At 59.2% G+C, this 19296-nt stretch overlaps 2 protein-coding genes across 7 annotated transcripts; one reads left to right on the top strand and one right to left on the bottom strand.

Moving 5' to 3' along the window:
* The first annotated feature begins 2587 nt into the window (after positions 1-2587).
* LPXN (leupaxin) lies at positions 2588-5518 on the top strand. Of its 6 annotated transcripts, none has more exons than XM_062494794.1 (9): positions 2588-2670; positions 3421-3524; positions 3636-3691; positions 3899-4004; positions 4080-4229; positions 4309-4482; positions 4562-4643; positions 4839-4987; positions 5075-5518. In XM_062494794.1, exons 1-9 carry the CDS (start codon positions 2658-2660, stop codon positions 5339-5341), a joined length of 1101 nt encoding a protein of 366 aa, XP_062350778.1. In that variant the 5' UTR covers positions 2588-2657; the 3' UTR covers positions 5342-5518. The 6 variants fall into 6 exon arrangements, with proteins under 6 accessions (XP_062350778.1, XP_062350777.1, XP_062350774.1 ...); XM_062494793.1 differs by having other exon boundaries at positions 4077-4229; XM_062494790.1 differs by having other exon boundaries at positions 4839-5518.
* Positions 5519-5746: 228 nt separating this feature from the next.
* On the bottom strand, positions 5747-18392 carry CTNND1 (catenin delta 1). Its single transcript, XM_062494206.1, has 19 exons — positions 18198-18392; positions 17115-17186; positions 16712-16870; positions 15990-16522; positions 12530-12993; positions 12253-12436; positions 11880-11997; positions 11415-11568; positions 11027-11044; positions 10705-10773; positions 9925-10052; positions 9656-9806; positions 9228-9420; positions 9027-9141; positions 8418-8505; positions 7991-8071; positions 7805-7902; positions 7581-7658; positions 5747-7395 (listed from the first exon to the last, which is right to left on the bottom strand). The coding sequence occupies exons 1-19, from the start codon at positions 18390-18392 to the stop codon at positions 7384-7386; spliced, it is 2910 nt and encodes a 969-aa protein (XP_062350190.1). The 3' UTR covers positions 5747-7383.
* Between the last annotated feature and the right edge of the window lie 904 nt (positions 18393-19296).

Raw genomic sequence — 19296 nt, 5'->3', positions numbered from 1 at the left:
TCGAGCGCGGCCCCCGCGGCCGCCGCCCCGCAGGCCCCGCCGCCCGGACCGCCCGTCCGCCGCGCGGCCGCCGCCCGGCCCCCGGCACCGCCGGGCTCCCTACCGCCGCCGCTGCCTGTGCCCCTCCGCCTGCCCCCGGGCCCCTTTGCCCCTCGGGCGAGGCCCGGCAGGGGAAGCCGTTCGCCGCCCTGCCCCACGCGGCCGCTCCGTGCCGCGGGGCTGCGACGCCGCCCGTGGTACCGGCGGGACCTGGCGGCCGGGCCGCTTTTGGCTACCGCTTCTCCTTTAAGAAAAAAAAAAAACGCCCCGTCGGGCGGCGGGTGAAAGTCGGTGACAAAATGGTGGCCGGCTCAAGGGGGGCGGGGCAAACAGCCCTAGCCCCGCCCGCTTCCGTCCCGCGGCCGCGCATGTGCGGTGCTTGTCGGGAGTTGTAGTTCACCGGAGCCGAGGCAGCGTCGGTTCCGCGTTCCCGGCTGTGTCCCCGTCCCCAGCGGCGCTCCTGGGCAGGAACCCCGGGAGCGGCTGTGCGGAAGGACCCGCCCTTGTGTCCTCCAACGCCGGAGTCCCTCCCCAAAACAACCCCAGCAGCGCCTGATTCTCTCACAGGAGCTGCATTAATACATTAAACCCACACAAAACCTCAAAACTTCAACCCCACAGATGCTGAAAGCACCACCCGGGAGCGGGTTTCGTCACGGTCTCCCCTCTGTCCCATTCCCTGCTGTCCCTGCGGCCTCGGTGTGCAGACTCTTGAACCTGGACTGATCCTGGCACAATATTCCTTGCCTTGGCGGCAGCGGGATGTAACACCAGGCCAGGATCAAGGGCTTGGATTGGGGAAGACGACAGGGGTGTGCTTGCTCTGCAGCGGAGGGTTTGGCTGATCTTACCCACCGAGAACAAAGGGTAGCACTTGCCCAGAGCAAGGTGCTCCTCATCCCCCCTGGGGAGACAGCAAAAAATCTCAGGGGTTCAAAGAGCCGGCAGCGTTCAGCTGGAAAATCCTGTTTGCTGAACTGGTTCCCAGCAGTGAGAGGGCTCTGAGTGCCTGGTGCTTCTGCTTCTGCATTTCAAATCCTTTCTGCTTCTGTATTTCAAATCTTTTCTGCTTCTGCATTTCAAGTCCTGAGCTCTGGTGTGTTCCTAGAAAACAAAAGCGTGTCCAACAGTTCCTGAGAGCATGCTAACAAACCCCCTCACCATGGAGAGCCATGCTCCCCTGACCCAGACACTGGGAAGGAGGAGAATGTCCTTGCATGAAAGTTAAAGAAAACCTCGGGATCCTCGCACAGGGATTCCTCTTATTCCTGCTATTTGTCAGCCCCACGCCACCCTGTCCCTGTCATTGTCATGACTGTTTTCCCCTCTGCAGGCTAGACTAATTCTTTTTTAGAACAGGGGAGCAGAGCTCAGGGTAGTGCACAGCTCACCCTTTGGCCTCTGGGTTCTGTAAGGACAAGTTTTAAGAAGCACCAGCTCCAGATGCTCGTGTGCACTCGGGCTCACACATAACTAAATCAATTAGAAAGCTAAAAATAGCCCGAAACCTTCCACAGCCAGGAATGTTCTGTTGTGTGCAGAAAGGGAAGCGTCGGACACAAGGATTCCACAGCCAAGCAGCCCTGAGGACTGACACCAGCAGTGCCTCCTCTCAGGTTTGGATGGCTCTCAGCATTCCTGACCCTGAAACACAGTCTGGACACAGCAGGTTGGTGCCCCGGGGGCCTTTTCCTGAAGCGGGGCTAGACTGGATGTCCCAGCTGTGAGCAGGAGACAAAATGGTGTCATGAATGAAGTGACTCCTGTGGTGGCAGCTTGAGGGGCTCAGCTCCAGCCCATCCCACCCGTGGGGGTTCAGCCATGCCCAGGAGCAGGGCCAAGGCAGTGCCAGCCTGAGCAATGTGGGTGCTGCAGCCTCCCCACAGAGAGGATGAAGTCTGTGGCTCTTAATCTTTGTTCCCAAGGTTTTTCTGGCAGGATGAAAGAGGGGCCAAGCCAGAACATGGTGAAGCTTTGGTGGCCGACAGAGATGTTGTTGGTCACCTACCAGGTGCTGCCTCCTCCAAACACCAAACAAGAGCCTGAAGGACACGCCAAGCCACATGCATCCACCTCTGGCATTAATATTCCCCCAGTTCCTTGGAGTTGTTTCCACATCTACTGCCTAATCCCAGCAGCGTCAGGAGATTTCTCTGCCAAAAAGGAGTTTGCTGTTACCTGGAAATCAATGACAAGGTTTCAGAAGCGTCTCCCAAAGGCAAAATTCTGCTAGAATGTTATGGCACTGCTCTATCATGCTGCCACTAACCCATTTCCACCTAGCACTTGGATGCCATCACTTGTCACACATGGCCAGTGGCTTCTAGAAAGGGCCTGGGTCAGCAGGAAATCCACGTCTTGGTTTCTGGAGCTCCTTGGGCAGCCCACTGGCCAGTTTCTCTTCTCTGCAACCCCAGCCTGGGCTGTTTGTGGCTCCCTGTGCCCCAGCTGTGCCCGTCACACGTGATGTGAGGCACACAGCCCACAAAGGAAACCCTGGGTGCCAAACCCCGGCACGGGGGGCGGAGGCGAGACCGGAACAGAGCCGGCGCAGCCTCGACTGCCATCTCAGCACTTCGGGGTGCTGCCCCTGCCCTGGGACCCCACGCCTAGGCAGGATGGAGGATTTGGGTAAGTTGGGCCTGTCCAGAACTGATCCTGCAGCCAGGCCTGGCTTGGGGGTCACATTTCCGGCACCTCTGGGGAGCCTTTTCTTTCCTGTACCTCAGGACCGGGAGGGGATGCAGCCGAGGGACGGCTGCCGTGCCCTCCTCCCTCCTGTGCCTCCCCCATCCCAAGGGCCTGATGGGGCCGGTGGTCGAGTGAGCAGTTGGCCAAAAACGGAGCAAGCTTGAGAGCAGGAAATGGGCTGCGGCAGTGCCGCAACCATGGCTGCACCCAGTGGGAGCTGGGAGCCAGCTTTGGCCTGGGGTGAGGGAGATGGGGTCAGGGAAGCAGCCACACTGTTGGGCCATTCTCTGTTTCCCAGTGTGAGGGACAGCCAAGGCAGAGAGGCGAAAGCAGAAAGGAAAAGTTCTCTGCTCACCTTGGGGGGAAGTGGTGCTCTGGACACACAGGATGGGCCCAGGGTGAGCTTTTCCCTGCCAAGGCTTATTCTGAGAAAGCTGAGGACTAGCGGAGGTTTCTTTGCTGTCCAGGAATGGTGTGTGGGGGCAGGACCCTTTGCCCCACTCTTTGGGAAGGTGGACACATCCTGCACCAGGATGGGGGCCTCAGGGAGGGTGCCCAGGGCCCCTTGAGGCACTGGCAGCTGGCCAGCAGGACCTTCTGTGACACTCCTTTTGCTCCTGAGGTTTTGGGAGTGGTACAAGATCACAGGGTGGGCAGCTAGTGGGGCCTGACCCAGGTGTCTCCGTGCAGATGTTTTGCTGGCAGAACTGGAGCAGAGCTCTTACCTGGCCTCCAAGGACCATGCGCTGCAGGGACCAAGCTCCCGCCAGGATGCCCAGCATGGTACCCTGAAGGTAATGTCTGGGCACAGAGACCCTCAGCTCATGATGGGGTAGTGGAACTGGGCAGGGGAAGCTGCCAGGGGAGCACCCTAAGGGCTCTGCCACAAGGGCTTGTCCTTCCAGGTGCCACTGCCACCGCGAGCTCAGCCTCCAGGAGAAGGTTTGGATTCAGTGTACAGGTAAAAACGGCCATGGGAGGGAAAGCCCTCTGGGGCTGTCTGTTCCATGCTGGGATCTGCTATCCAGGGTCACCTGGGACAAATCCTGCATCCCTGCAGTGTTCCTTGCAGTGGCCTGTGGGAAAGGGCTGTGTTTCAGGGGTGGAGGGGTCTTGGTGCCGGCCTTGGGGTGGACACCACAGCATCTCCCCTCTCTGCCATGTCCAGCACCCCTGTGCAAATCCCAAAGCCGCTGCTCCCCTCACCCCCACGCACAGAGGCCGCCTCACAGCTGGATGAGCTCCTGGCTGACCTGGGCCACACACAGAGCAAGGTGAGCCTTGGCCCTGGGGCAGCAGGCTGGGGGGCTTGGCCCTCACCTAGACCTCACCATCCTCCTTCCCAGCAGCTGGCAGCTGCAGGGCAGGGAGCCGGGTTGCCCACGGAATCCGTGCTGGACAACATGCTGGACAGCCTCACCCGGGACCTGCAGGAGCTGGGCATCACGGCCGCACCCGCTGGCGTCTGCGCCGCCTGCCACAAGCCCATCGCTGGCCAGGTGAGCCCCCGCTTCCACCCTGGCACCCAGGGCATCCTCCTAGAGCCACCCTCACGGCCGCCATGCCTCCTCCTCACAGGTGCTCACAGCCCTGGGCAAAACCTGGCACCCCGAGCACTTCACATGTGCCCACTGCGGGCAGGAGCTGGACAAGGGGCCCTTCTTCGAGCAGGGCGGGCGGGCGTTCTGTGAGGAGGATTATCACCAGGCCTTCTCCCCACGCTGTGCCTACTGCGCCGGCCCCATCCGCGAGGTGAGTGGGCGACCCCCCGGCCTCCCCTGCCAGCCCCCACCACCATTGGCCGGCCCCCTCACCTCGGCTTTTCCTGCAGAAAGTCCTCACGGCCCTGGAGCAGACCTGGCACCCTGAGCACTTCTTCTGTGCCCACTGCGGGAAGGTGTTTGGAGATGAGGGTATGTCCCAAGGAACAGGTGCAGGGGTCCTGCCCCCATTCCAGGTATCCCCTGCTCTTGCACTTATTGCCCCATCCGACAGCTTCCCATGGTCTCTCCCTTGCCTCCTGTCCTGGGTACCGCCATGTTCATGTCCCACTGTCCCCAGCCTGAGCCATCCCCAGGTGGATGCCCATCCCAATTCCCTCCCCACAGGGTTCCTGGAGCGTAATGGGAAGCCGTACTGCCACCAGGACTTCCTGGCCATGTTTGCCCCCAAATGCCAGGGTTGTGAACGCCCTGTCATGGACAGCTACCTGTCAGCCCTGCAGGGTGTCTGGCACACCGAGTGCTTCGTGTGCACGGTGAGTGGGACAGTGACCGGGATGGTGGACATTCACATAACGGGGGTGTTCCCAGGGCCATGCCAGCCTTCCCCTCTCGTTCCCCAGGAGTGCCTGACTGGCTTCAGCAGCGGGTCCTTCTTTGAGCTGGAGGGGCGGCCCTACTGCGAGCTGCACTTCCACCAGCGGCAGGGCACCCTGTGCCACAGCTGTGGCCGCCCCATCACCGGGCGCTGCATCACGGTCGTGGGGCGCAGGTACCACCCCGAGCACTTCGTCTGCAGCTACTGCATGCGCCGCCTGCACAAGGGCACCTTCAGCGAGTGTGGCGACAAGATGTACTGCCAGCCCTGCCATGACAAGCTCTTTCTCTAAGCCCTTCCCTGCCTGGATGGCCCCAGCATCAGCATGCCTGGCCTTGTCCCTGCTGGCCCAAACACACCTCATATCCCACCCATCAACAGCCCCAGCGCTGGTCTCCCTAAGCCAACTGTCCCCAGCCTTGTTGCTGCCCAGCCAAGCATCATTCCTTGTCCCCCTCCCTGCAAGACAGCCCTGGCATTACACCTTGGACTTGAAGCAATAAAATACCTGGTCCTGCCTTTTCTCTGCTTACTGGTGGCTTTTGGGACAAGGGTGCAAGGCAAGGTGGGAGCACTGGGAAATGGCACGTTTTGTCATAAAATGACACCTCTGGGGGCCATGGAGACCAGAACCACTCCTGGAAAAGGCAGCTGGGCCCCGCAGCAAAGCCAAAAACACCAAAGGGGCAGGCACACATCACACTTTAAAAACTTTATTTATATAAAAAAATCATTTTGTTTTAAAAGCGTTACAAGAGTGTGCACAGGAATCAGACAAGAACGGCTTGGTGCTTCCCCCTCCCCAACTCCTTGGCCCCCTCCCTACCAGGGCCAAGGAGGAGAGAAGGGGGACGCTGTCTTTTTGGTTCATTTGGAATTACAAATTAAAAAAGGAATTAGTGTTTTACATATTTAGAGGAAAAGAGAAGAGTTAGACCCCAGAACAAAACCCAACCAAGCTGAGGTGGGGCTGGAAGCAGGGCAGACCCAGCCAGAGCTAGGGGGGAACTGGGGCAGGAGCAAGGCACCAGCTCTGCCCCTGCCACCTCCCCGTGCCCTGAGAGCCCACCCTGGGGGGAGCCCCGGGCTGGGAGGGATCCTGCTCCAGTTTGTAGCCTCCTATAGAGGCTTCCAGTTGCACAGGGAGCCCCAGGGCCCCCTGAAAGATCACGGCACAGGGATGTGCCCCAGCACCACAGCCAAGAGGAGGAGGAGGAGGAGGAGCAGAACATTCCAACTCCCGTGGCAGCCCAGGCCAGGATGCAGATGAGCACCCCGCACCCTCTTAGCAAGGGCAGCAGGGTTGGGCTCCCCCCGAAACAGGCTCCCAGCCCCACTGCAGACAGGTAAGGCTCCCAGCAGGGAAGGGAAGAGCTCAGCCCTGCCGGAAGCCCAGGAAACTTCCCTTTCCCAGGGAAGCAGCTGGACAGTACGATTCAAAGAGCTATTTCACAGTGGCAAAAGAAAGGCACGTGTCAAGAGAAAGTCAGTGGGGCAGCGCCGCGGGATCCTGGCTCCAGGTGCCCGGCCCAGTGTGCCCCGAGCCGCCCGCTCTCCCCAAAACCCTGCCGCATCTCCTTCCTCCACAGGGACCCCGGCCCATGCCCCAGCACTGACCTCCTTCCTCACAGAAGAATCCTCCTCACACAGGCACTGGGTGGGAGCCAGGGCCCGATCCAGAGCTGGATCCCCCTTCCCATGCCCCCAAAGCCTCATCTAGAGCAAAGCAAGAGACGTTATTGCTGGTTTTCCTTTTCCTGGCCCCTGTGCCTCCAGCCCCTGGACTCTGGTCCTGCAGCCCTCAGGGAGCAGGGATGCTGCTGCTGTCCCCACGGCCCTGGTTGAAGAGTGATCCGGCACTAAAAAATATATCCTATAGCAACAAAACCAAACCAAAAACAAGGCGGCAGCGAATGAGGTCCCAGTCCCTGTCCCTGCAAGACACCTCGGAGCAGGGGGAAAATGTGGAAGAGAAGGCAGCTCCTGGTCAAGGCAGAGATCCGAGTCCTTGTGCAGCATCCACGCCGGCTGATCCGGCAGAGTCAGGCAGGAAGGTTTTACTCTCAGGAGGAAGGACGTGGTTAGAGGATGGGAGGAGGAGTTCTCAGTGGTGGTGTCCCAGAACAGGGAGGTGCAGCGGACCAGAGGAGACTGAGTGGACCGGGCTGCCCTGAAGACCCGGCCCAGGCGTTTGGCTGGATGGTTGGCACAGAGAGTCCAGCAAAATTCCAACAATAAGACAAGGTAAAAGTCGGTCCATTCCACCATGAAGAGTTATATATTTATATATATAATATATTATCAACCCAAACGGAGCAGTGGTGGGGAGGCCAGCTAGATCTTCTGCTGTGGAGAGAGAGAGAGGGGGGACAGGTGTTAAGGCCGGAGCGGGAGTGAGGCTGGAGGCAGGATCATGGCACCAGTGATTGCAGCAGCAGTGATTGGAGCAGGATTTGGCTGACCAAGCACCCCGAAGAGCACAGCAGGATCTGTCACCACTGTCAGATTGGGCAGGACACTGTGGGACATACCGACATGGGGGGGGGCACAGCAGCATCTTCCTCCTCCTCCTCCTCTACCTCAGGCTGCGACTCCTGCCCCTCCTCCTGCTGCAGACACACGGGGTTAGTAGGGGCCATGGCATGGGGGGTGTTAGTTGTGGGAGACCACCTCTCCTCTCCTCTGCCAGACAGGACAGTGATGTGGCATTTCCTGCACCCATCCCACTCCTCCCGAGTTAAAGAGTGCTGCTCACCATCAACGGCGCTGCCTTCACCGGCTCCATCTCTCCCAGGTCACCGGATCGGTCCAGCGTCCTGCTGTGGTCCCTCTCGTTGAGTGTGGAATAGTTGTCTGGAGCAGGAGAGGGGACAGTCAGTGAGTCGTGTCACCTCTGTGAGGGGCTGCACCATCCCCACAGGACATGTGAACTCTGCCCTGCTCCCCACACAGTGAGGGGGAGTCCCTCTCCTACCTGGTCCCATGTTGCTCATCTGGATCTCCTCCCGGGAGGATTTCTTGTCTACAAGTATGGGAGAGCACATCAGCAACAGCTCCTGCAGCCAGGAACTGCAGAGGAACTGTTCTCCCCTGCCCCAGCTGGGGAAGCCCAGGCCCAGCTGCAGCTCTGTGACCTAAGGACTACAGGACCTACAGTGCCAGCCCCAAGAAGCCATCTAAGGCCCAAACTGAGGGCTCTGATGGCCAGGAAAGCCACCCAAGGCCCATACTAATGGCCCTGTGTGAGTGGCTGTGGCTGCCAAGGAAGCCAAAGCTGAGGAGCAGGGAGGGGACAAATGCCAGCTGCCCTGAGTACCCACAAGACAGAGGGTTGATGGCGGGCACAGGTGCTGAAGGCAAGCACATACCGGTTTTTTGGTTCCTGTCGATGAGAGGCAAGGTGCTGTCATCAAAGGAGTTGCCTCCCTGGGTCCGAGAGGCATTGCTCAGGTTCACCTACAGCAACAGACAAGTGACTACTCAAAGCCTGGGCCCAGGGGCTTCTTCCTCACCAGCACATCCCACCCCTCCAGCACCAGCACAAACCCAGGAACCCTCCCACAGCTCTTGAGCAAGGGACCCAAAGTAACCAGAAGGTGCTGAAGCCCCCACTGCACCCCCAATCAGAATGGGAGGCCTGCCTGGACCAGGGCAGTGCCTGTCCCTCCAGCAGCAAGGGCAATCCCTGCTTTTGGGAAGGAAACAGCCTGGGAAAACCCTGTTCTTCAACACTGCCACAGAAGCACTTAGAGTGACAAAATTCCTTCCCTGTGCTCATGTGGGACACAGGGTATGACACTTTACAGAGTGCTCCTAGCAGAGACTTTCTGCTGGCCTTTGACACCAGACTCTGTGGGTGCCCAGTGCTACCAGCAAGGTGAAGAGCTGCAGGCCAGTACTGCCAAGCTCCAGGAACACCCTTCTCCCTGCTGCAGGACCCCACCTACTGCCCTGGCCACCACAGGGCATCCCCACACCTGGAAATCTGACTTCTTCCAGCCTTCCTTTTCAAGGGGCTTCCGCAGCTCCTTATAGCCCCAGACTGTCTGCAAGACCAAGGCAGCTGCCCGGACTTCTCTCTCTGAGCGGTTCCTAGGAAGAAGCAAAGGAAGAGATGTTTGGAAACACAGAGAAAGTGAAGCCCCTCTCCACAGCGGCATCATCCTATCAGAGCCTACCCAGATTTGTTGATCAGCACAAGCTTCTCAATCCCCTGTGTTTCCCGGAGTTTTTTTGCCGCCTCGAGGTTGTCCACGATCACTTCATTGATGGTGTTGAGGATTGACACTACTGTGTCCTCAGAGAGGTTTTTGGCAGGGGTCTGCTGGCCTCCAGGCAGGTTCTTCACTAGGTTGGGGATGGCATGTTTGCCTGGGAAGGATAAAGAGCTGGGCATTAGCAAGCAGAAAACAGGACTGAAGGGAAAACCACTTAGAGGTGACCCATTTTGCTGACCCTCTGCAGAGTCCAGCACTGTCTGCTCTGGGTGAGGGCAGCAGACATGGCCTGGGCTGATGTTGTGACCACACACTCCCCCGGCAGCCAAAAGGAGAAGGAGGAAGCTCCTGCCCAGCCTGCAAGGATACAGGGAGAGTGCCATCCTCACCGATCAGCTCCTTGTTGCGCAGGTCCACGGCCAGGTTGCGCAGGGCGCCGGATGCCGCTTTGACCACGCGCTCGCTGTCGTGGGTCAGGAGGTCGGCGATGGCGGAGAGCCCCTTCTCCTGGCGCAGGGCTGAGCGGATGCACCGGCCGTACTGCGGGAAGGGACGGGTCCACCGTGTCACCCGGGGCTGGGGACACCACTGCCAGCCCCCACGGGTGGTGCTCCCTGCTCCCCTTCCCCGTCACACCGCCAGCTCCGTGGGCACTCACCGTCCAGCTGCCAGCGCACAGGTTCTGGATGGCTCCTGCTGAAGCCTCCAGGATAGCTGGAGTCTTGCTTTCCTTCAGCAGGGAGATGTATATCCGCACCACCTCTGGCTGGAAGAGGAGCTCGTAGCCTGCCAGGAAGACATGGGTAGGAAGGGTTTATCCAAGGGCTCTGCTAGCATCTGCCTAATCCAAAGAGGCACTGCTAGGCAGATGAAGCTGAAAGCTTCTAGCCAGGCTCCCAGGGAGTGGGATCCATGGCACAGAGAGGGCCAAGCTGCCTCAGGGTACCAGAAACCCCAGCCACTGCTTGGTCAGGGGCTGTGAGTCACATGCAGTGAGATACTTGTCCCCAGAGGCTTCTGGGAATGACCCTTCCTCATTCTCAGCAGAGCACTTGAAGACAGAGATTTTAGCTTTAAATCATGCCTGTTCTCCATGTCCAGGAGTGATGAACAGGCAAGAGGAAAACTGTGCTGGCAAGTCTGAGACCACCACAGAGGACTGTGTCAGTGTGCTGTCCCTCTGCCCATGGGGCAGTATTTCCCTCTGAAGCCTGTCCTGAGGCAGCGCTGACCTCATCCATGCACAAGATCCTCACAACTACTAGCAGAGCTCATGTTTTAACAGGTCCTTAGCCATTCCTGCTCCAAAACCAACTTCTGCCCATCGGAGAGGCTCACTTCAATGGGAAAGAGCTCCTCTCACTTGTTCCTCTCCCACACTGCTGTGGCAAAAACTGCCCTGACACCCAAGCCCTGCATCATCACTCAAGGAGCATACCTTTGGCTGGAGTTGTTCTTTTGGGAAAATCCACTGTGTCAGCACCAGGGTCTTCTGGGAGCTTTTTACCTTCAAAGGGCAAGTGGAGAGGCATGAGACTCCTCCTCTCCCCACCCGCCTCAGCCCAACAGCTCTTTGCCACTTGCAGGAACAAGCCCAGAGGCAAGCTGAAGCCAAGCAACCAGCGTGTCATAGGAGGTGACATTGGGGGTATTGGCCACACTGCAGGCAGAATGTGCCCAGTTGGGGAGGGGGGTGGCAAAGAGAGCTGGAGAAAGCACCCAATTAAACCATGGAAAAGTAAAACCAAGAGCGCACTCACCTCTGGAGAACCACTCGTCTATTGGTGAGGCGGACAGAAGGACAGGAGAGAGGGGAGGCAGGAGGAGAGAAGTGCCAACAGCATCATGGGGCAGATCATTTGGCAAGAAAGCAAAGGGAAGGGGAAGGGGCAACACAGGAGAAAAGGGAAGGCGTGGAATTAGTGGACATGTATCCGTCACCATCCTGCCACCACGGACACCCACCACAGCTTGTGACAAATGCTTTGGGCAAGCCAAGCTACAGCACCCAGAGCCAGGGAAGCAGGGACCACTGTGCCTTCAGGCTTCACATGAGATGCCCGAGTAGAAGCATGAAGTCCCCAGACCACCCTCAAGACCTGTCTCTGTTCCTCTCCCTTCCTTCCCTGCTGCTGCTGGCACACGAACCTTTGCCCTTCTTGGCCCCGAAGCAGCTGGCGTTGTGGGGCCCAGCGTTGTTGGTGGGGACAAGGGGCGTCTCCTGGTAGCGCTCGGCGTGGGGGATCTCACGGTGGACTTGGTAGGACAGGTTCCTCAGCAGGCACACACAGTTCTCCACCAGCTGGGGAGAGAACCAGAGTGTGTCTGACTGAGAGACTGGGAGCAGCACATCAGGTCTGCGAGTGAGGGCCCGGCCCAGCCTTCAGCTTAAAGCTCAAGGAAAATTCAAGCCAAGACCTTATCCAGGCTGATCCAGAAACCCTGAGCCAGGGGATAGTGATGTGGGGATGAATGACACAACCAGACCCCTGTTGGGAGGCCAACATTCCTACCCCAAACAGCAGGCTGAGTGCCAGCCACCTCCTGGTCTAATAGTGCTAGGTGTACCCCACACAGGCTCTCCCTTTCCCAATGCCAGTCCCGCTGTGGTACCTTGCTGTCCAAGTCCTTCTGGCCAATCTCGGACTGCACAATGTAGATCAGGGCATCCACCAGCCCGTCACATTCCCGCAGCTTCCGACGGGCCTCACTCCGCTCTGAGCTCACATTCCTGACAGGCAGGAGAGAACCATCAGAGAGAGACAGCGAAGGGCAGGTGAGGGGCAGCCCACACCCCACAGAACTCAAGAGAGAAAACAGCTCCTGCAGCTCCTCTCACTGAGGGTCAACACCTCCAAATTCAAGGTCTGCACGACCTGCAGCTGTCTTACGAGAGCAGCTGCTCCACAGTCCTCTGAAGTGCCAGGAACAGCCCAGAAGGAGTGTTGCACCCCAAACCCAGGCCAAAGCTCTGCCAGATCCATACCTAAGGCAGCCAGCGGTGTTGGTGAGCACCGATTCCCACTCTATGTGGCGGGGTTTGGAATCCTCATTGGGCTCCCGCTCCCAGCCGGAGCGGGGAATGACCACCTCATCTGTCAGGGCATGTAGTGCATGATCCACGATGGCCATCTTGATGGAGTCGTGCGAGGACAGGTTCCACAGCGTCCCTGCAACGTCACAAGCGGAAGGTGAGCACCTGGACCCTGACCACAGACCTGACCCCAGGGGCCAGCCCGTCCTGCCTTCCCTGGAGCCAGTACCTGTGATGACCTCGGTGAGGTCCATGTCGTGGGCCTTGCGCAGCAGGCGCACCAGTGCGGGCACCCCATCGCAGTTCTTGATGGCGATCTTGTTATCCTGGTCCTTGCCGAAGGAGATGTTCTTGAGAGCTCCACAGGCACCGTAGTGTACCTCCTTCTTGGGGTGATCCAGCAGCCCCACGAGCACGGGGATGCCCTTCAGCCGGCGCACCTCTGTCTTCACCTTGTCATTGCGGTAGCACAGGTGCTGCAGGTAGGCGGCTGCGTTGGATTTGACGGCGTCCAGCCGGAAGCTCAGCATGGCTATGACCTCCGGCAGCTCCGGCTGACGCCAGTTCCCCGGGGCCGGGCCGCCTTTCCGCAGGCTGTCCAGGCTGGCCAGGCTGCCCCGCTCGTGCTGGGCCAGTGGGGCCCAGTAGTACCGGTCGGGGGCCACTTCATCCACCAGCATGTCTTCATAACTCCTAGGAGAGAGGGCAGAGGGTATCTGAGCACAGCCCTGGACCAGGGGGAGGCAGTACCCCTTCCAGCCGGCCAGAAGGGATGAAGATGGATCTTGGTCTCTGACCCCTGCAGAAGTAAGAGCTAGCCCTAGGACGCAGGCAAGAGCCAGCCCCATAGGTAAGGTGTGCTGCTGCCATGGAGACAGGCCAAGTTGAGACACACAGGCTCCAGGGATCAACCTCGGCAGGCCCGGAGAAGAGCCATGGTCCCACACACCTGCCCTGGCCAGGAACTGGCCAGTCCATCCACTGACTGGCACCACTGGGAATGAGTCCAAACAAGGACATAGAAGTTTAAAGGGTAACTACCGCCCCGCATGCCGAAGTGACATTTCACACTCCCAGAACATACACCTCTCAAATCCCAGATTCTCCCATTTTTGCAGTCACTGGCACTATAATCCTTCCCCCACCCAGGCAGAGGAATCCAGCATTTCCAACAGAAAGGGATGGGAGGAGACAGATTGGTCACCCCTGCTGTGCCACGGCACTGAGGACATTCAAACAAGACCCAAGGAGAGACTTCTACTTCCATTTCAGCTCACACCTGCTCCAGGGGCTGCTCAGCCACCTCCAGAGCACTCGTGGATCAGGCACAGGCAGCTCCAGCCCCTGACTATCCTGACAAGGATGGTGGCATGTCCTGCTGCTGCCACCCCTTCCCTTCCTACAGCCTCTGGTACAGGACTTGCCCAAGCCAGCTTTAGAGCCACTTCCACAGTCACACAACCCCTGGGCACTGTGGCACTGCCATGGTGTGGTGTGGCAGAGGGTGCCAGGCTGGCTTCCAGCAGGTCCCAGTGGGAACATGCCCCACACCTGGCAGCTCAAAAGCACTAGGCAGCAGCAGCACAAGGCTGGAGTGAGATGCAGCAACCAACACTTGCCAACGTGGCTGGCAGCTGATCCCACTCCTGTGCCAAGACTCAGGCTCCCTGAAAGGGAGCTCTCATCCCACCGTGGTGCTGGATCCCACCCTCCAACTGTGGAGGATCCCACCTCCCATGGTGCTGGATCCCCTCCGGGCAAGATAGGGCTGGCAGGGAATGGGAAGGAGCCCCTTCCCTCCTTCCCTGCAGAGAGGGAGCTCTGACAAGAGCCCCAGAGCAGGGGCCGGAGGTCTCTGCAGCCAATGGCAGCCAGCACACACAGCTCGAGGCGCTCCTTCGGCTCCGCGTGCCTGGCAAGCTGTCTCCCCAAAAGATGTCCTTAACAGACAGGCTCCTGCTCAAGACAAACATCTCTGAGGCGAGGGACGCTGCTCTCCCTGTTCCCCTTCCTGTGAGCTGGGCCGCCAGTGTGGACAGTAACTGAGAAGGTGGGGGACAAGCCAAGTTCAACAGCGCCTGAATTCCACAGATTGCTGTGATCTTTATCGCTCTGCCCAGGGAGAGGGAGAGCTGGCTCAGGGGCCCACCAACCCATCTTTCATACCCTGAGCCACTCCTGTAACTCCAACAGAGCTGACCTTCTGCCTCTAGGTGACCCACATCCCCCAGTGTCCCACCTGGCTGCAGCTCATGCACTTGACTCCTGTAACCCCCTTCCTCCAGGATGTGGAGGAGAAGGAGCACAGGTACCTTCCTGTGGAGCAGAAAGGGCTCATGGTCTCAAAGGCCACCCAGGACACAGCCCAGGGAAAATACACAAGCCAGAGTCTCTGTCTGGACAAGGAGCCAGGGGTTGGACACACCTGTGTAACCCCTTTTGCCCAAGATGCTCCCTGAGGGATGAGACCCAATGGCCATGTGCTCAAAACTGCCAACACTGGCTTGTCCTGGGCTGCCCAAGAAGGGAGAAGCCCAGAGCAGCCCTGCCTGCCCTCCTCCAGCCAGCACAAGCTGCACAAAGCGAGGAGGCCAAGCAAACCCATCCGGGTGAACAACTGCCCTGACTGGTTCACCACAGCCCAGAAGCACTTGTGGCTGGCACCAGCCACAAGGACAGACAAAGCTGCTCCTTCAGTCCCTCGGCAGCCAGGAGCTACTATGGATTTAGAGCATGCACCTGGACCGGGCAGATCTCCACCGGGGCTGGTAAGAGCCTCATTTCCCCCAGGCCTCTCCCTGTTGCCTCTGTTTTATGTCCCAGGAGCTTAGGCCACCTGTGCTGAACCTTATCTGCCTGGGCCCACTCTGGAGCACTCAGGAGGTGCTGACATAGTCCCTTCCCCATCTCCAGGACTCTGGCTCAGCCCCTCACTCCACTGCTACTTCACCACCCCCAGAGCCATCCCCCAGGAACCTGCCCAAGCCCTGCTGACAGCCCAGCCAGGAGCAGAACAGGAAGCAGTGCTTGTGCAGGGACAGCTGGCAAAAAGAGACTGATGGGCAGGAGTCATGGCCTCAGGCAGGTGACCTCCTGGATGCCTGGCAGGGCAGGAAGGACCACCAGGACCCTGCTCTGGCCTCCCAGGGCAGCACAGCTCAGCAAGCTGAAGGAGCCACCATCACCACAGACACACAAGGAGGAGAAGCTGCTGCCAAACAGGTTGAGCAGCTTCTCCCGTCTTGCCCTGCAGCAGGGTCGGGCTGTGCAAGAACACTCCCAGGGCACTGTGGTGCCGAGCCCTGCTCACCCCAGCCTGGGCTAAGTTCCCCTTCCCGGGGCTGCTCTGGGCTCAGGGAGAACACAATCATGGGACTGCAGCTGCTCCTGACATAGAACCCACATGAGCACCACTCCCAGAGAGATGTGCCACACCACAGCACACACAAAGAGAAGGGCCTGGAGCTACATCCAGCTGCCCACTGGAACTCCTGGCTGCAGGACGACCAGCTCAATTAGCACCCATGTTGAACCACCAATTAAGCAGACAATTAGAAGCGGATGAAAGTTTTCTCCTGTGTGAGCCGTGTGTGACTCAGCTCACAGCGTTGTGTGCCACGGTCCTCCTTCCTCCAAGGACCGTAAAGTTCAAGGAACCCTAGAGCACGCCAGAACCTCCTCCCACGTACCTGAGCCGCCGCCGAGCATCAGATGGGGTCCCCGCCCTCCTGGCCGTGCCATAGTCAGACATGAGCCCGTAGTCCACATCTTCAAAGCCCACGCTGCGCTGGTCATCTTCCAGGCCGTAAGGCTCAGGGTGGAAATGGTTGAGGTCCATGTTGCTGCCCCCAACACGCACCTGGGGCTGGGGGCCGTAGATGTCCTGGCGGCTGGGGGCCCGGTAGGTGTCCATGGAGGGGCGGTAGCGCTCATCGATGCGGGTGACGCGGGACAGGCTGCCGTAGCTGTGGTCGCTGCCTGGGTACCCATCCTCATAGGGGCGGCCGTAGCCGTCGGGGTAGTGGTAGTTGCGAGGGAGGGTGGCTGTGCCCGCCTGGCCCAGGTAGCTGCCGGGCCCCCCATTGCCGTTCTTGCGGAAGTTCCTGTCCATGGTCTGGACGTAGCTGCTTGTGACGGGGGATGTTTCCAAAGGCAGCCCGTCAGGTCCCACCGGCACCTGCTGCACCGTCCGGGTGGTCACAGTCTTCACCACTTTCTTCACCTGGAAAACATGTGCAGGGCACGCTCACATCAGGAAACCCACCACGTCCCTTGCATCCCCAGATTCCCCTTCCAGCCCAGCACTTTACTTCAGGTACATTTCACACCCTGTTTCAGCTCATGGCAGAGCACCCAGCCACCAGGGTCCCCCACCATGCCCTGTCCCTCCATGGTGTCCCCAGGCCCGCACCGTGGTCTCTGTACGTCGAGTTGTGCCATCATCTGATGTCTCCACAGACACGACTGACATGGCCCCTTCCGGGTCCTCCTCCATGGTGTAAGTCTCCTCCACGATCTGGCCCGGGTCCTGCATCCTGGGGATTGTGCTGTACAAGAGGTGGCTGTGGTCCTGAGGGGAGAAAATGACAGGCAGTCAGGCCCTGTCACCAATCTGGGCCTTCCTGCTGTCAGCTGGACAGGAGATCTTTCTTCACAGGGAGAGTTCTGATCCCTTTTGGAAGAAGGTACCTTTAAACCACGGTGGCCACATGAGGAGCCCAAAGCCCCAGTTGGAATGGGGACACTGGGGCACTGTCCTGCACCCTCCCACAGCAAGCAGGCTGCCCACAGCCAGAGGGCTGAGCTCCCCCTACCTGTGGCCCGTTGAGCTTCAGATCTGAGTATTTCTGCCTTTCCAGGTCAGCATCGCCCAGGAAACGTCCGTTCTGAAACAGAGCAGGGCAGCCAGCCTTGTTACTACACAGATCACCCACATACCCATCCTCACTCCCCTGCAGGGTCCAGAGCAGCCAATCTCATGCACCTGACAGAGACACCCACCATGCACCCCGCAGGAACCCGTAGCAGAGGAACACATTCCTCAGGGGTCTGTGCCACATGCATCAAATTTCCTCTAGGCCAGCCTGGGCAAGAGTCGGAGGAGACACCCCGACATCCCAACTCTCATGCACACTCCTGATGGAACAGCCACGACCCTTCCCTGCTCCCTGGCAGGGCCCTGGACACTTTCCACACCTGCTGATGCAGGAGCCACCAGTGACCCCAGAGGCCCACCCTGGGCCTGAGAGAACCATGCGGTGGCCGATCGCAGACTGCTGCTGTTTGACACTTGAACTCTTCCTCCACCCTGCCCTACATGTCCCACCTGCCACCACCACCTTCCACAGCCGCAAAGAAACCTGGCTCCTGCACACCACCACGCACCAGCCCTCTGAGCACCCCTCTCCAAGACTGAGCCTGAGAAAGTGAGGAGATGCCTCAAGACAAGGCAGATGAAACCACATTTCCAGCCCTGTAGAGAAGATCTCTCCCAGCCCTGGTTTGGTCATGTGGGGACAGACAGACTCCAGGAGTTTGCCCTTTGTCACACACAGAGGGAGACACACACCCCCAGCCTCAGCATTTCAGCTGCCCTCCAAGCAGCTGAGCAGGATGGGGAACAGAGATGCCCTGGAACTGAGCACAGCCAACCTCTGACCTTCCCAAAACCAGAGCAGAGCCAACCTGGCACCAAGACCCTTCGGGCTGGCACCTCCTCTTCTGAAGGCTCTGTCTGCCAAGGGAGGTCTGCAAACCCCCAGACCGACTCCAGTACACCAGTGCCACAAGAACAGCCAGGCCCTCCTCCACCTCCCGTATCCAAGGAGGGCTGAGGGGAGGCAGCTCGGGGGGCTCCAGGAGCCTGTGCACGCCCCTCTGCCGAGGGGGTGTTTTACCTGGTGCCGCCGGGTGAGCGTGCCGTTGGCCAAGCCCGGGCCGGCGTCCTGTGGGGAGACCCGGACTCGCTCCAGCTGGGCCGAGACATGGCGCCGTTCCTCCTCCAGGGCCCGGGTCAGCTTCTCGAACTGTGCCTCCTGCTCCTTGACAGAGGCAAGGATGCTGGCGGTCGACTCCACTTCTGAGTCGTCCATGGGTGATGGGTGCCCAGGGTGGGCAGGGCGGGGGGCACGGGGAGGCACAAGCAGAGGCGGCTTGGTGTCAAGGTGAGGGTGGGAAAAATGACCCAGAAGGGCAGGAGCCCCTCTCTTCACTGCACATGATTTTGGGGGAGGAAAGGAGGAGAGAAAAGCGGTCAGAAGAAGCTGATTTCATTAAGACAGATTTTCAGAACGGGGGGGAAAAAGTCTTATGGCATTAACACCCGCTCCCACCCATCACCAGAGAGCTGGCAAGAGGGTCCTGGAGCAGGATTCAGATGCAAACTGCCCCAGCATTAAAGCCTGGAAAAGTGGCACTGTGGGGACAGAAGGTCTCCCCAGTACAGCAAATAGCTGGGGCTGAGCCTGGTTCAGAATAGCTGCTGTGGGCTGAGGGAAAAACCTCACGGGCAAGGAAAAGCTGCGGGCAGGCAGTGCAGGAGAGGAGGGCATGTCCCTGGGGTGGGGCAGGGGACACTCCTGAAGAATGAGAAGTGACCCACATCCTACTGCTTCCTCCAGGGAAGGGTGGAGGGAGAGGCCCGTGTCACTTATCTGCTCCCTCCTCCCTGGTGTGGTAAGAGATGGGGAGACAGCCCTGGCTCCACAGCTCCTTCCTAGCCAGGAAGAGGATGGAACGTGGTGGGATCCCCCTAAAGGGGATCCCATGAGCTCCTGCTGCCAAAACTCACCACCTTCCAGGTATCCACCAGGGCTCCTCAGCCCATAGACCTGGGGATGGGCTTTGGCCTGCACCCCTCCAACACTCCCACCCAAAGGGGAACAGCAAGCGAGCCACAATCAACATTTTGGTACAGAAAGGCAATATTCTTCCATACAGACCTGTCAGAGGAGGAAGCTCAGGTTTGATTGGCAAAGGCACGGGACAGCCAGGTCT

This window comes from Cinclus cinclus, chromosome 6 (genome assembly GCF_963662255.1).
Source record: "Cinclus cinclus chromosome 6, bCinCin1.1, whole genome shotgun sequence".
Lineage (NCBI taxonomy): Eukaryota > Metazoa > Chordata > Aves > Passeriformes > Cinclidae > Cinclus > Cinclus cinclus.
This window is presented reverse-complemented; position numbering and strand designations above follow the sequence as displayed.